This window comes from Narcine bancroftii, chromosome 1 (genome assembly GCF_036971445.1).
Source record: "Narcine bancroftii isolate sNarBan1 chromosome 1, sNarBan1.hap1, whole genome shotgun sequence".
NCBI classification, from domain to species: domain Eukaryota; kingdom Metazoa; phylum Chordata; class Chondrichthyes; order Torpediniformes; family Narcinidae; genus Narcine; species Narcine bancroftii.
In genome coordinates, this window is record NC_091469.1 from 123,513,381 (window position 1) to 123,531,219 (window position 17,839).

The window sequence follows — 17,839 nt, forward strand, 5'->3', positions numbered from 1 at the left end:
TGAATGCTTTCCATTGTCTATCCACAGTCAACTCCCCCATAAACACCACCCAATCAATCTTATTCAACTCCCGTCTCATGCCATCATAATTCCCTTTATTTAAATTCAGGACCTTAGTCTCGATTTTAATTTCATCACTCTCCATGTCGAGTGAGAATTCGATCATATTATGATCGCTCCTACCCAAAGGGCCTCACACAACAAGATTGCTGATTAGCCCCTTATCATTGCATAATACCCAATCTAAAATGGCCTGCTCCCGAGTTGGTTCCTCGACATATTGGTCTAGATAACTGTCCCGTAAACATTCAAGGAATTTCTCCTCCTCTGTATTTTTAACAATTTGACTAGTCCAATCTATATGCAAATTAAAGTCTCCCATGATGACAGCTGTTCCCTTATTGCACGCTTTTCTAATTTCTCCCCTCACTTCTACACTACTATTTGGAGGCCTATATACCACTCCCACTAACGTTTTCCGCCCCTTGCTATTCCTCAGTTCTACCCATATAGATTCCGCATCTTCTGAGTTAATATCCTTCCTGTCAATCGTGTCGGTCCCTTCTCTCACCATCAATACTACCCCACCCCCTTTTCTTTCTTGCCGATCCCTCCTAAATATCGTATACCCCGGGATGTTAAGTTCCCAGGCTTGCCCACCCTGCAGCCATGTTTCTGTAATCCTAATCAAATCATATTTGTTTATCTCAATTTCCACAGCTAATTCATCTACCTTGTTCCGAATGCTTCTTGCGTTAAGATATAAAGCCTTCAGATTTGCTTTTTTCACCCTCCTTGCTCTTTCTGATTTTTTACTTTCGCTGCCTAACCTAACTTTTCCTGTTTTATCTTTTCTGCCCTTTGCCCTATCATACAGGTTCCCACCCCCCTGCCAAATTAGTTTGAATTATATGATGCTGCCGTTACGTGCCCTACCCAGTCTCTCTTTATTTTATTATGTTTCACTTCAGTTTCCTGCACAAATGCTATGTCTATTTTTACTTTTTTTCAGTTTAATTTGGTTTTGTATTCCATTAATATTTCTTTCTCTTCTTTCTTTGGCTTGGCTTTGCGGACGAAGATTTATGGAGGGGTAATGTTCACGTCAGCTGCAGGCTCGTTTGTGGCTGACAAGTCCGATGCGGGACAGGCAGACACGGTTGCAGCGGTTGCAAGGGAAAATTGGTTGGTTGGGGTTGGGTGTTGGGTTTTTCCTCCTTTGTCTTTTGTCAGTGAGGTGGGCTCTGTGGTCTTCTTCAAAGGAGGTTGCTGCCCGCCGAACTGTGAGGCGCCAAGATGCACGGTTTGAGGCGATATCAGCCCACTGGCGGTGGTCAATGTGGCAGACACCAAGAGATTTCTTTAGGCAGTCCTTGTACAAGGTACGAGGTCTAAATTTAAAGATTGGGAAAATCCACCACATTTCAATTAAGGCCCCACAAAAAGGACTGATTAAAAAGGACGGTTTAAGGCGATATCAGCCCACTGGCGGTGGTCAATGTGGCAGCTCATTTCTGCTTCTTCAACCACCACCATCCCCCTTTTCCCATTTTCATCTCTCAGTTTTCCCTTCTTAAACTCAATGTATGACAACACATTTAAAACATAAAATACTTCAACAAATCTCACATCCAATATTCCCTTAGCCCCAAATGTCCCCCCCCCCCTCTCTGAGTTGCCCCTTATCCTTTGCCGGGCAACCACAAGTCCCCTCTCCATTTGGATTGCGAACCCGCTCACAAGCGTCAACTGATTTCGCAGTGACAGTTATTCTCTCCCACACAACCCCCCCCAGAAAAGACTTTTTTTTTTACACATATAACAAAGCTCATCTTTTTTTCCCCTTACTCCCTTTCTTCCCTTCTCTTTCCCTTCTTTAGTTCTTACATATACATTATTTTTACATCTTTATATGTATTTTATCACCATTCTTAATTCTTGTTACATCTCTTCACCTCTCCTTCTGTCCTGCAGGCATTCTGCAAATTCTCGTGCTTCCTCCGGATCCGAGAACAGTCTGTTTTGCTCCCCAGGGATAAATATTTTAAGCACAGCTGGATGTCTTAACATAAATTTATAACCTTTTTTCCATAGGATCGATCTTGCTGTATTAAACTCCTTTCTCTTCTTTAAGAGTTCAAAACTTATGTTTGGGTAAAAAATATTTTTTGACCCTTGCATTCCAATGGTTTATTGTCTTCTCTAATTTCCTTCCTTGCCCGCTCCAGTATATTTTCTCTTGTCGTATATCTCAAAACTTTTACTAAAACGGATCTTGGTTTTTGATGTGTCTGAGGTTTCGGAGCTAGTGTTCTGTGTGCCCTTTCTATTTCCATTCCTTCCTGTATTTCTGTCATTCCCAGGACCTTTGGGATCCATTCTTTTATAAATTCCTTCATATCTGTGCCTTCTTCAGCTTCCTTTAGGCCCACTATCTTTATGTTGTTTCGCCTACTATAATTTTCCAACATTTCAATTTTCTGAGCTAACAAATCTTGTGACTCTTTAACTTTTTTATCACTTTCTTCCAATTTTCTTCTTAAGTCATTCACTTCCATTTCTACAGCTGTTTCTCATTCTTCCACATTTTCGAATCTTTTCCCTATTTCTGTCATGACCAGCTCTATTCTATTCACTTTTTCTTCTGTACTTTTCATTTTTCTTTTTATTTCACTAAATTCTAATGTCAACCATTCTTTTAATGCTCTCATTTGTTCTTGGAAAAAAAACCTTATCTATATTCTGTCCATCTGTTTTACCTTCTATTTCTCTGTGCAGATCTTGGTCTTCTTCCTCTTCTTCTGTGTCTGTACCTGTGTTTGTGTCTTCTTCTTCTCTTCCTTGTATCTGTGTCTCTTCTGACTTTCCTGATAAGTTTCTGGTCTCACTTTGCTGGGCTTCTTCTTGCTTGGCTTCTTGGTTCGCTTTTTCTGGGCTACTCATCTCTTGGGCCTCCTGCTGCTGCTCTTCTTTCCTTTCACTCCCTTTCCTGTCACTTTCCTCTTCTTCCAGCTGAGAGCCTTGGTGTCGGGCATCCCTCAGCTGGTCGCGTTGTGTTTGCCCACTCTTCAGCTGAGCCCCCCTCCCGTCAATGTTCTCCTTCTCCTTAGTAAGCGCAGTTGCGCATTTTTGTTTGGCTCAGTGAACCATTTTTGCAGTCCAGCAGTCGGGGGTTCCGACTCTGTGGGGTCGTCACCAACCTTGGAGAATGGGCTCTCTTCTCCACGACAGCTCCCTGTCTCTTCATGCATGTAAGGCCTTTTCCTTTCTCTACTGGCGTCTTTTCTTCTTCTTTTTTTCCCATTGTTTTTACTTTTTCTTTCTTGGGTGCCATTTTCTTTCTTTTCTCTACAACTTTATCTTTTATTTGTTATGGTTTGTGTTTCTTGAACTTTGTATTTTCCTCAATTTATTTCTTTTCTGGAGAGGGTTGGCATTCTCCTACTGGCCACTACTCCATCATGTGACTCCCAGTTCTGACTTTTTAGCCATTTTTAAATTAACCACTGAAGGGTTCGCTATGAACTGGTTAATATTCATAGTTGTTGGTTTTTCTGCTGGTGATTTATACACTCACCATTTATTTTTAATTTCAAGCTGGAGCTTGAGTCAAACTCAGACGACTGATAACTAAGCACAAGTCAATTTCCCCTAAAGCTTCCAAATTGGTTTGATCCCAGACAATTCCCCCAAATTATGTTACAGGATCAAACCAGCAGCCACAAAGAAGGCAGATCACACAGGGGTAAAGATGAACAATTACTCTATTAACAAAATTCACCTTCAAACTTTATTTCAAAAACCTCTCTTTTATAACAATGCTGTCTGGTTAATATGCAAATTTCTATAACAGTGTAAAACTAATAAATTCCCCAGGCTAAATATAATATATGTAATTAATGTCTAAGTTATATTTCCAACTAGCCCACAGAAAAAAACTTAGACACAAAAAAAAACACAAATCACACAAGACTCACAAAACTTTGATCTCAATCGAAGCAAAGATCGTAAACAAAATTCAGTTTGTTTGGTAAACTGAAGTCAAAGGATCTTTGAGAGAGAGAGAGAGAGAGAGAGAGAGAGAGAGAGAGAGAGAGCACAACATTTGAAGTTGTCTTCTTGTGTTGTCGTTTGCAGAGACAGAAACAATGGCTTGGTCCTGATCCTTCTGGCTGCCTTCGGAATGTACCTCTCTTTTAAAATGCTCAGTATTCCAAACTGTCTCCCAGACAATGACTCAAGTTTTGGGCCTCCTTCCATTTCACAGCCACACCCAGTGGTGGTTTGTCTTCCAAGTCCAGGAATTTCTAGATCATTTTCTGCACATGCACAATTCGTCTCCCACTTTCTCTGCAGTCCACCTTCATCTTGGCTCTTAAAGGCAAACTGCCACTTTCCAACACAAAACCACACAACACATATACCAATACACATCACAGAACTCTGTAACATTATAATTTGGCTAAAAAAACTACATTTTGTGGACTGCCTCACCATTGAAATGACTTGATTGTGCGAAGTTGTGTATTTTTAAAGGATCAGGGAATTCAGGGCTCTGGTGAAATGGCACAGAAGGTCAGTATAGGTCAACTATGGTCATATCAACTAGTGGGTCAGTCTTCAGGGGACTGGTGTCACATTCCTGCTCCCATGTTCTTGCATATTTTGTGGTAGATAAAAATGAAATTTAACTTGCTGACAAAAGCTCAAACCTGTCTACCTGTGCATTGAACAAATTGTCTGTCAATTACCATCACTTAGATCAACTACTTTGATACTGAAAATTAACTATACGTGTGTGGAGTCTCATTCCTTGAATCACTAATTGTTGAATATTTTACGTATGTTAATGCTTATTTTTTCTTTTCTTTTCTGTCCCATTCTTTATTCTCATTGACAGTGAATGTAACAGTGTTATTTTCTCTAACTTACAATTGATTCCCAGTCTCAGTGCAATATATATCATAAACCTGCCATCTGATGTTCAACACGGGACTAGTGCAGGATTAAGGACTAGTACAGTCTTGATGGACCAAAGAGCCTGTTTCCATGCTTTATGGCTGAGATAAAAATTACTTGGGACTAATGTTTTTCATGTTTTTATGCTGAATGTCGGATAATTATTTAAAGAGGTAATATTTTGTTGTTGGTTATTATTGAATTTATATTGAAGCTGTATCTATTATGTACCACAAAGTGCCCACAATATCTGCTCAAATCTGAGCATGTGATCAGTGTGGGACATCTGCAAGAACTTTCTCTGGTACTCATTTCAGCTGGAAGTTCACATAATCGACGACATTCCTCAATGGCCAGAATTCACTCGATGACAATCGAAGCTCCAATCACAAAGGTGAGTTTTGCTCAGCACTTTTAAGAAGGTAACTCACCCTTCCCAAATACATTATTTTAAAGATTTTTAGCAGTCTTTAATAAAAGTATTAATGATTTCTGAATGCCCTTAAAAGTTCTCAATATTTTCTCACCTTGAATCCTTAGGAAATCTCTGCAACTAACTCTCTGATGTATCACAGAGCTCCTTGTTGACTTCAGATTTAAAATTTGAAGGCCTCTTTGATATGTAATTATGTTTCCTCCTTTTTCATTTTTCTAAGGTCATCAATATAATTAACACTGCCCAGGAGAACAGTCCAGTAACAGTTGCAGAGGCCTTGGATAGAGTACTGGAAATATTAAGAACAACTGAGCTCTACTCACCACAACTCGGCACCAAAGATGATGATCCCCACACCAGTAATCTTGTTGGTGGCCTCATGACTGTGAGTTAGTAAAGAATGCCTTTTAGATGTATGCATTTCAGCCATAGTTCACCTATCAATAGAATATTTGCTTGGAGACCTATATATTGGTTCTTTATATGTCAATGAAATAAGCTCCATTTTTGTACATAAGGTTAATCTGTTTTTTTTTTAAACATTTCAGGATGGATTAAAAAGATTGTCTGGCAATGAATATATTTTCTCTAAAAGTAAGTGTAAATGTTCATTAATATTTTTCCTTATGCAAATCATAGAAATCTTGGATGCCCAAGTTGCAGAATTATAGCTAATTGTTTTTAGTTGCTTCCTGCATTGTATTAGCATAATAACTAATGATTTATGTAAAAATAGAGTGGGAATTCATAAAGTATAATCTAAGATCTTAGTGTCATGGCGAATGTATTGAAAGTTAACAGTGTGATGAGAAGCAGAGGGACAAGATAATATTTGAGAAATTGATTAATATTAGCTATTCTTTCAATATGTATGACAGTAACTGGAAGCAGCAAAAGCAACTTGTTACAATTCTTCAGTTATTCGAGTGTCTTCTAGTACTTTGTATTAGTGTAAAACAGTGGTTTTCAAATTTTTTTCACTCACATACCACCTTAAGTAATCCCAATGCCATAGGTGATCTGTATTATTAAGGGATTTTAAAAAAAATTATTTATTAAATCATTATGGATATATTGAAACTTACAATTAATTAATAAAACAAAAACAAATCAAAAAATACATACATGATATTTTCAATAAACTAATCCCCCCACCCCCCATCCCTAATCCATCCACTAACCCCACCCCCATTAACCTACCCCAAAGAAAAAAGAAAGAAAGAGAAAGAAGAGGCGATCAACCATAACAACAGAACTCATCAGTTAATTCCCATGGATTGGAGTGACACCACTACTGTGCGGCCAGGGGGTTCAAAAACTCAAACCTATATAATCCAAGTTTTACGATTTAAAAAAATTATCACACAAATTATATGTTATCTTCTCCGATGGAATACAAGACCTCAACTCCATATGCCATCTCTGAATACTCAAATCAGTTTCATTTTCCCAAGTAATTGCCAAACATTTTCTAGCTACAGCTAATGCCAATCTCAAAACTGCAATTTGAAATCAATTTAACCTTAATTCTAAACTCAACCTCTTAATATTACCCAACAAAAACACTAAAGAATCCAATGAAAATTTCACTTTCAAAATAACTTCTAAAAATTCCTTAAGTCTATTCCAAAAAGATTTTACTGTTTCACATGACCAAGTAGAATGTAAAGAAGAACCTACATCCTAGTGACATAAATCCAAAGAAATAAAATTGTATCTCCTCAATTTTTCCAGAGTTAAATATAAAAATATAATCGATGAATAAAATTATAATGAACTAATCGATACCTTACATTTATAATTTTAGTCATACTATCCCTACATAAATTCATCCAATCATCCTGAGAAATAAGTATACCTAAATCTTTCTCCCATTTCAATCTAATTTATGTAAATCTGGTTTAAGCATTTTATTCTGTAATAAAGCATATATCTCAGTTATAAATTCCTTCTTATCACCCTCAGTAAGTAAAAATTCAAACTTAGACCGTCTAGGTAACCGTAGAGTGTGTCCAAAATTATCTAACAATAAAGCTTTAATTTGATAATAAGAAAAAAGAGTATTTGAAGATGTATCATATTTTTCTTTCATTCTTTGAAAAGAAATAAAATATCCTGCTTCATAACAATCTTGTACAAATTTAATACCCTTTTGATCCCATAACTTCAAAAACTGATTATTAAGTGTAAAGGGGGAAAGCTTATTTTGATACAAAGGAGTTTAGCCTAAAATCTTACCTTGAGTACCTATAACTTCATTTTTTTACACCATAAATCTATTAAGTGTTTCAAAACAGGTATATTATAACTACTCAATAACTTATGGTTCCATCTATAAATAAACTGGTCCATCCTCTTCTCACCAATTTGAGATCATTCAATATTAGCCCATATCAAAGGTTTGTCCAGTTCAAACATCCTATTAATAAATTTCAATTGTGCCACATCATAGTAATTTTGAAAATTAGGGAATTGCAAACCTCCTAGGATAGGGTTCAAGTGCGCAGCATGGCAACTAGAGAGGATATTTTGGTACCTGAAGATGAGGAAGAAGAACAAATCGAATATTTGGATGAAGAAGATCAAGAGTTATTGATGGCAGCTGAAGCAATGGAAGGTAGGCCCAGAACTACAAAAATGGCTTCTCCTTTTAAATCTGTTACTTCACTTACTTCATATCCTTCACCTGGACCTGATGTGGTTGCAATGTTTGAGGAGTTAACAAAACAGAATGAAAATATTATGACTTATATAACCACTGGTTTTCATAATGTTGACGAACTATTTGTGGATGTGAAAAGTAAAATATCAGATGTGCGTGGAGAAATTGCAGCTATGAAAGAAGATCTTAATAAATGTTTGATTGCGGTGGATGAAGTACAGGAAAGATGCAAGAATTTGGAAGATAGAATGAATCAAGTGGAAGAATCAGTATCTGGGTGTGATATGAAAAATAATTTGTTTATGCAAAAAATTGATTCTTTGGAAAATCAAAGTTGAAGAAATAATGTAAAGATAGTTGGACTTCCAGAGGACTTTGAAGGTCAAGATCCTCCGAAATTCTTTCATAAATGGATTCCAGAAATATTAGGGGTGGAAGCGTTTCTTGATGGATTGGAATTGGATAGGGCTCATCGAGCGTTAAGAAGAAAACCTTTTCCAGGACAACCTCCAAGAGCAGTTTTAATTAAATGTTTAAGATATCAAGAAAGAGAGATGATTTTGTGTCTTGTGGTGCAGAAAGCCAGAATTGATCAGAATCCAATAATGGTTCAAGGTAGTAGAGTTTTCTTTTACACGGATTTAAGTCAGGAGGTTATACAGCAACGTAAGGAGTTTAATCAAGCCAAGACAGTGTTGTGGAAGAAGGGTTACAGGTCGACATTTAGGTATCCAGCTGTTCTGAAAGTGTTCTAAGGGCCATCTCAATTTCAATTGTTTGAGAAAGCTCAAGATGCTTTAACCTTTGCTAATTCTTTACCAGATAAAGAATAAGCTGAGTTTTGATCTTTCTAAGAAGCCAGTAATCAACGTTCCTAAAGTCAAGAATGGAAATGGGAGCAAACTGCAGAAGATGAAGATGCTACAGCTGAGTGATGTGGCGGAAGATATTATAAAGCAGTCTGGACAATAATTTTATGATTTTTAAAAATTTTCTTTTAGCAGTCTCGCCGGGGAGAGGCAGATGACCCGCTGAATTTGAAGTCAACTGCCACTAGTGGTATTGACCACACCCAGTCGACGAGGGTGGTACTGCCTTGCAGTTTAGGGGGGGAGGAGGGGAATTTTGGTGTTTGTATTTTTGTTGTTGAGTTAGTAAGTAAGGGGTGGAGTTTTTGTTGTTTCTTTTTTTCTATTTTTGGGGGGGATTTTTATTAGTTTTAGAGGGGGAGCCGGTTTAATTGTAAGAGTAAATTTTGTTGAGTGCCACTCTATAGGTGATAATGAACAATTTGAATTTTGCGACGTTTAATGTTAAGGGGTTAAATCGTCCAACAAAATGGGAACGTGTATTGGATTATATCAAAAAGTTGAAGGTGGATATAGCATTTTTGCAAGAAACTCACTTAACTGAGAAGGAACATTTGAAATTGAAAAGAAATTGGGTAGGAGATGTGATTGTTTCATCTTTTAATTCTAAGGCCAGAGGAGTAGCTATTTTGGTAAATAAGAAAGTACCGTTTATTTTGGACTCTTTTTTTTGTTAATGCTGGTAGGATTTTAACATATATATAACATAACAATTACAGCATGGCTATTAGGCCCTTCTAGTCCGCACCGAACCAAACACCCCTCTCTAGTCCCACATCCCTGCACAATGCCCATAACCCTCCATCTTCTTCTCATCCATATACCTGTCCAACCTTTTCTTAAATAATACAATTGACTCCACCGCCACTATTTCTCCCAGAAGATCATTCCACACGGCTACCACTCTCTGAGTAAAGAAGTTCCCCCTCATGTTACCTCTAAACCTCTGCCCCTTTGGTGGTGAATTGCAAAATTTTTTCAGAAGCTTGGTCTTTGATGAATGTTTATGCACCAAATGAGGATGATGAAGTATTTATTACAGACACTTTTTAAAATTTGAACCAATTGAATGGAAATATTTTGGTGAGAGGGGACTTTAATTGTTGTTTAGATCCTTTGTTGGATAAATCTCCAAAAACTCTGAAGAGAACTGAAATGGCAAAGAGAATTATTGAAGTAATGAAGGATTTAAATTTAGTGGAAATATGGAGAAAATTGAATCCTATGGAAAAAGATTATTCTTTTTATTCTGCACAGCATAATTCATTTTCTAGAATTGATTTGTTTTTAGTTTCAGCTCAATTGCAAGGTAGATTTATACAAGCAGAGTCTAAAAGTAGAACATTGTCTGATCACTCGTCATTGTTGGCTTCTTGTTTGGGTACTGATAAGGTAGGAAATACTTATCACTGGAGATTTAATGAGATGTTATTAAAAAAATCTGAGTTTATTAAATATATTAGGGAACAAATTACTTTTTATTTACAAATGAATCAAGATTCAGTTCAGAGTAAATTTGTTTTATGAGATGCTTTAAAAGCATATTTGAGAGGTCAGATTATTAGTTATACAGCAAGAATTAAAAAAACAATATTTGATTGAAAGTCAGAACGGAAAAAGAAATTGAAAAGTTAGAAAAAGAATTTCAGAAGAATTCTACTGAAGATAATAAGATACATTTATCTAAATATAAATTATGATATAATATTTTGCAATCATATAAATATGAAAAAAAGATTCAAAGATCAAAACAGCATTATTATGAGTTAGGTGAAAGAGCACATAAGGTTTTAGCTTAGCAATTAAAAACAGAACAAGCATCAAGAACAATTAATGCAATTAGGAAAGCTTCGGAGATTACTTATAAACTTCAGGAAATTAATGAGGAATTTTTTAGATTTTATAATGAACTTTATACATCTGAAAGTAGACAAAATACTGAGCAAATTGACTTGTTCTTGGCTAATTTAAATTTGCCATCATTGACTGGGAAGAATATTAATGACTTAGATTATCCTTTTATGGAATTGGAATTAAAGGAAGCACTGCAATCAATGTCAGGAGGAAAGTCCCCAGGTGAGGATGGGTTTTCAGTAAAATTTTATAAAGAATTTAAAGATTTGTTGTTTCTGGTTTATATGAAAGTTTTGAAGCAGGCAACTGAGATTGGTTCATTTCCAGAACCATTTTTGAGGGCGTTGATTACTGTTATTTCAAAGAAAGATAGAGATCCATTAAAAGTGTCTTCTTACCGACCAATATCATTATCAAATATAGATTATAAAATTGTTGCAAAAGTATTAGCTAATAGATTGGCTAATTATTTGCCAAAATTAGTACATGTTGACCAAGCTGGATTTATAAAAGGTCACTATTCAGTTGATAATGTTACTAAATTGATTTTTATAATTAATGTTGCTAGACAACAAGCTAATCAACCAATGATAGTGGCATTGGATGTGGAAAAGACTTTTGATAGGGTTGAGTGGAAATTTTTATTTAAGGTTTTAGAAAATTTCAACTTGGACTGATCTTTACTACTTGGGTTAAACCTTTATATACTAATCCTACAGCACAAATAATGATGAATGGTCTGATTTAATCGGATTTTACATTATCTTGATCAACTAGACAAGTTTGTTCTCTTTCACCACCATTGTTTGCTTTGGTAATAGAGCCCTTAGCTCAAGCTATTATGAAAAATTTGGACATTAAAGGTATTAAAGTAGGTGAACAAGAGTATAATATTAATTATTTGCTGATGATGTTTTAATATGTCTAACACATCCTGAAGAATCTTTGAGGGTGCTGCAAAATTTATTACACCAATATGGCATATTGTCAGGTTATAAGGTTAATTGGGCAAAGAGTGAAATATTGCCGATATCAAATGAGGATTATTTAAATTGTAGACAGATTACTAAATTTAAATAGTCTGATAAGATTAAATATTTAGGAGTTATAGTTAATAAAGAATATAGGACTTATATATTTTGAATGATATACCTTTGTTGAATAAGATTAAAATTGATTTACAGAAATGGAAAGATTTGCCATTAACTTTAATTGGGAGAGTAAATTGTATAAAAATGAATATTTATCCTCATATACAATATCTTTTTCAATCTATTCCATGTGTGATCCCGAAGAAATTTTTTAAAGAATTAAATAAAGTAATTTGATTATTTTTATGGAAGGGTAAACTATCTAGGGCTTCTACGCATAAATTAATGTGGCGGTATGAATGGAGAGGACTTCAATTACCAGATTTTCAAAATTATTATGAAGCGGCACAGTTGAAATTCATTAATAGGTTGCTTAATGTTCAACAATCTCCTGTCTGGGCTAAAGTCAAATTGTATCAAATTTTTGAAAAAGAAATGAGTCAATTTATTTATAAATGGAATCTCTTATTGTTACAAAAACATAATTTACCAGTATTAAGACATATACTGGATATTTGGTATAAACAGGATCAACTTATAGGTTCTAAAGGGAAAATTTTGATTAAATCACCTTTGTATCAGAATAAACTAATTCCGTTTTCTTTAAATAATCCTTATTTGAAAAATTGGAAACTGAAAGGAATTAGTATTATACAAGATTGTTTTAAGGTGGGTAAATTTTCTACATTTAATAGATTACAAGAGAAATTTGTATTTCTGCAAATTCTATTTTTGCTCATTATCAAGTTCAAGATTTTTTTGCAAACACAATTTGGTAAGGATTTAATTTTACCAAGTCAATCTAAGTTTAAGATTTTAATGGTTGACAAAGAAACAAAAGGATTTATATTGGATATGTATAGGTTGTTGCAAGAAAAGATGGATAAAGTTTGGCTATATAGGACAAAAGAGAAATGGGAGAAAGATTTAGATATTGAATTGTCTTGGGAGGAAAGGTCAAATATGTGTATTGATAGCGTTACAAAATTAATTAATGTGAGATATAGTATGGTTAATTATAATTTTATTCATCAATTATATTTGATTCCTGAGAAGTTGAAGAAATATGGATTTAGTCTAACAGATTTGTGTTTTAGATGTGGAGAAAAGACAGGTACTTTTATGCATTGTGTTTGGACATGTAAGAAAGTTACTTTTTTGGGGATTATTTAGCCAATCGATTAGCTAGAACCCTCATTTTATAATCAACTTTATTATCAACATTCAGTAATGAAATTAGTCCATAAGGCCCAGCTTTCAATGGGTCCCTATCTTTCTTAAGAATAACTAATAATTGCTTGGGAAAAAGAATCCAGAAAAGAACGAACCTCTGCCACCTGTTTCAATACTTCCATCAATAATGGAATTAGTAAGGGATTACTTAAGGTGGTATGTGAGTGGAAAGAAAAAGTTCGAAAACCTCTGGTGTAAAATATGCCACAATTCCTTTGTTTAGCTGGTTTAATAATATTCATTAGGTCACTTCCTTTGCCTAATTCTATCCCTAACATGTTTCCATTAAGTTGTATTCTCGATATAGGAGTTGGGAAGTAATGATGAAACTGTATAAGGCATTGGTAAGGCCAAATTTAGAGTACTGTGGTCACCAATTCAAAGGAAAGATATTAACAAGATGGAGAGAGTGCAGAGATTTACAAAAATGTTGCCTGGGTTTCACCATCTGGAATACAAGAAAAGATTGAGCAAATTAGGTCTTTATTCCTTGGAATGTAGAAGTCTGAGAGGGGATTTGATAGAGGTGTTTAAGATAATGAGAGGGATAGATAGAGTTGATGTGGAAAGGCTTTTCCCATTGAGAGTGGGAGAGATGGATACAAGAGGTCATGGGTTGAGCGTTGACGGGCAAAGGTTTAGGAGTAACATGAGGGGGAACTTCTTTACCCAGAGAGTGGTTACTGTGTTGCATGGGCTTCCGGGAAAGGTGGTGGAGGCAGGGTCAACTTTCACATTTAAGAAAGAATTGGATAAGTATATAGATGAGAGGGGGATTGAGGGATATGGGCAGAGTGCTGGTAAGTGGGATTAGAGGAGGGGACTTGGATCAGTGTGGACTGGAAGGGCCAAATTGGCCTGTTTCCATGCTGTAATTGTTATATGGTTATATATGGTTATTTACAAAGCAAATCAACTCAGTTCTATAATATCTGAGCCATATATCAGGTATGATGCCCTCCATCCACTCATTTGACTATCTGGATCCAAATTCGTAGAAATGTAAATTTAAATTTTTTTTAAAAAACCTGTTACATCAAGATCACAAGAGATAACTCAACTTTAATATGGTCCTGCAAGATCTCTTGATGGAGGCAGTGCTTCATGTGACCTACTTAACACACAGGGTGGAAATCTAGTCAAATTTATAAATTATAACTCTACACCACATGAATTTTCTGTTTATAAAAAACCTCATTTTAAGTAAGTACAATTTTTGAATGTTTTTATTTTTATACAGGATTTTTTCACTAATTTTCCTAATCTGTTTGGCCTATCATATATTCAAATCGTTACTCTGATCATGTGCAGCTAAACTTTCAGAGAGGTGAATGGATCATGGCAACAAAGTATCACTTCATAATCAAACTTAAACACATTTTGAACATTAAGATTAGCCGTTTAAGTCATGCTCCTGAATGATTCTGCAATCCACAGAAGTATGGAGAAACTCAGTAGGTTTCGCAGCAAAAGGAAGCTGATGTTTTGGGTCTGCACTCTTCTTCAAGTGTTGAAAAAAAATCAGGTAGATGTCACACACGCACGCATGCACACACACACACACACACACACACACACACACACACACACACACACACACACAGACACACACACACACACACCACACACACACACAGACACACACACACACAGACACACACACACACACACAGAGACACACACACACAGAGACACACACACACACACAGAGACACACACACACACAGACACACACACACACACACAGACACACACACACACACACACACACACACAGAGACACACACACACACAGAGACACACACACACACACACACAGACACACACACACTCTCTCACACACACACACACACACACACACACACACACACAACACACACTCTTACTTTCAGGTATCTGCCTGATTTTCAGAACTCCTGAAGGGCTCAGCAGGGTTGGCTTTAAGCCAATTGGACCAATTGCTCCCAATTGGGCCCTGCACCTAAAGGGGCACCCCATTAGGGAAATACTGGTGCCTAACCTTTATCCGGGATCCTCGGATTGGACACTTGCCGTTGTTCAAAATCTTATGGATTTCAGAATCATTTTGATTTTGATCCCTTTAAGCCTGTCCGCCTGAGTCACTGTCATCTCTCCCCCCTCCCTCACCCTCCCGAGTCGTACTGCCACCTCTCCCCACCACCCGCCCAAATCTTGCTGCTGTCTCTTCCTCCCCCACCCACCCAACTCGCGCTGCCATCTCTCTCTCCTTCTCCCCACCCCACACCCCACTGCTGTACCAGCGCCAGGGGAATGACTCCCTTATTGGTTCCCCTACACTGGTGCAGGTACAGCAGTTTCAGATGTGTGAGGGATTATGTGTAACATTGTCAGCCATTGACCTTGGCTGTGAACCTGGAGCCCTGCAAAAAATGTTTCCAATTGGGCCCTGCAGCTCCTAAGGCCAGCCCTGGGACTCAGGCCCAAAATGTCAACTGCCCTTTGCTTACTATGGATGCTGTGTAACCTGCTGAGTTTCTCCAGCACTTTTATGTACTTCACATGACCCCAGCATCTGCATATTTCATGTTTACATCTGGTCTCATTGTCCTCAATGGGAATACATGAAGGTTAGATCATGCTGTCTTTCCTGATCTCAAACAGATATTTCCTATTTCCTAATTCCATTGATCTCAGGAGCCAGGTTTGAATGGTTTTCTTGATTTTACATCAGTTTTTTAGTCCATAGACTAAAAGGCCATGTTAATTTCTCATTCTGGGGATGGTTGTGGGGGCTTGAAATCTAGTTAGTCAACTTTTTCTAAGAGCTGTATATTGATTTCTGACAATTAAAACAGAGTTTGTATGTTACTGTCAGAACTAAAGCCAAGACTAATGATATTGGGAACCTTTGTTTTCGAGAGTTATTGAAGCCCTGGTGAAGAAGAAAAAGGTACAGGTAGCAAGGAACAGATGAAGTACTTGAGGAATATAAGAAACGCAAGAAAGGAAATCAGGAGGCCTAAAAGAAGGCATGCAGTTGCTCTGGAAGACAAGATGAAGGGAAATCCCAAGCTTCTACAGATATATTAGGAGCAAAATGATAGTAAAGGACAAAATTGGTTCTATTTAAGACCAGAGTGGACATCTATACATGGAACCAAAAGAGATGGGGAGATCGGAATTGGATTTTTTTGCATTTGTATTTGCTCATGAGACAGGCACACAGACGATAGAAGTGATGAAAAACAGCAGCCAGGTCATGGAACCTATACAGATTTCAGAGGAGGAGGCCAATAAATGAGGGAGGCTAGTTCAGAAATTGCAGAGGCTACAACAGAGGTACTTTAAATGTTCTTAGCCACAGGTGAGATGCTGGAGGATTGGAGAATAGCTAATTTTGTTTGGTTGTTTAAGAAAGGCTCTAAGAATAATCTAGGTAATTATAGGCCTGTGAGCATGACCTCAGGGGGTAAGTTATAGGAAGGTATCTTAAGTGACCAGATATACAGGTACTTGAACACTGAGGATTGATGAGGGATAGCTTTGTGCTTGATAGGTCTAACCAATCTTATATGTCTAATCAATCTTAAAGACTTTCAAGGAGGTTATTAGGAAAGTTGATGAAGGAAAGGCAGTAGCTGTTGTCTACATGTACTTTAGTAAGACCTTTGACAAGATCCTCCACGGGTGAATGGTCAAGAGGGTCAGTCACTCAGTATCAAGGATGAGGTAGTAAATTAGATTAGATGTTGGCTTTTTAGGAGAAACAAGAGAGTAGTAGAAGATGATTGCTTCTCTGACTGGAGGCTGGCGACTCCAATGACTAGTGGTGTGCCTTGAGGGTTTCATTTTGGTATATATATATATATATATATATATACACACCAAAACCTATATATATATAGGTTGGCACAACATCATGGGCTGATGGGCTATGCTGTAATGTTCTGTGATATCTGCTGGATCTATAGTTGATTGTCATCTATATCAAATATATGGATGATTATTTGGTAAATTGGATTGACAAATTTGCAGATGACAGTAAGATTGTTTACATGTATATATTGATGGGGTTTTTTTTTGTACTGTTCGGCCAATAAATGGTAATCTCAGAGTTGTTCGTGTTGTCCTGTATGTACTCTGACAATAAATCTGAAATCTGATTGGGGTTGACAGCGAGGAAGGCCCTCTCAAAACTTCCTGCATGCTTCAGATTTTTTTTTATGCGGCCAAGTGTGAGGTGTTTCGCTTTGGGAAGACAAACTAGGGTACGACTTATATAGACTTACAATGGACATGTTTGGTAGAACAAAAGGACCTGGAAATACAGATACTTAATCACAGAGCACCTATGGCATAGGGATTGCTTAAGGTGGCATGTGAGTGGAATGAAAAAGTTTGAAAACCACTGATCTAAAGAAAGGGAAACCTGGTTAATGCTTCGTCATGTAATTATGTACTCTTCTCTTTTGTTGTAACACATAGCCTGCCGACAAATTGAGAAGACTGAGACACCTCTCTGGACTTCACTTGATGGACAGATTGAAGAAGAACCAAGTACCTACAGACAAGCATGTTTTGCCAGTCAATAATTAAATAGATTTGGAAACTGGGTTAGAAACATAGAAAATAGGTGTAGGAGTAGGCCATTTGGCCCTTCAAGCCTACACCGCCATTCATTATGATCATGGCTGATCAGTACCTGGTTCCTGCCTTCTCCCCATACCTCCTAATCCCCTTGGCCACAAGAGCC

At 36.8% G+C, this 17,839-nt stretch overlaps 1 protein-coding gene across 1 annotated transcript in view; it reads left to right on the forward strand.

Moving 5' to 3' along the window:
• Positions 1-17,839, forward strand: part of pde8b (phosphodiesterase 8B) — a 300,182-nt gene that overhangs the window by 247,407 nt on the left and 34,936 nt on the right. The window contains exons 13-16 of the mRNA XM_069938086.1: positions 5,277-5,353; positions 5,616-5,780; positions 5,944-5,989; positions 17,572-17,643. Coding sequence (XP_069794187.1) covers positions 5,277-5,353; positions 5,616-5,780; positions 5,944-5,989; positions 17,572-17,643 — 360 coding nt within the window. The remainder of the gene's footprint in view (positions 1-5,276; positions 5,354-5,615; positions 5,781-5,943; positions 5,990-17,571; positions 17,644-17,839) is intronic.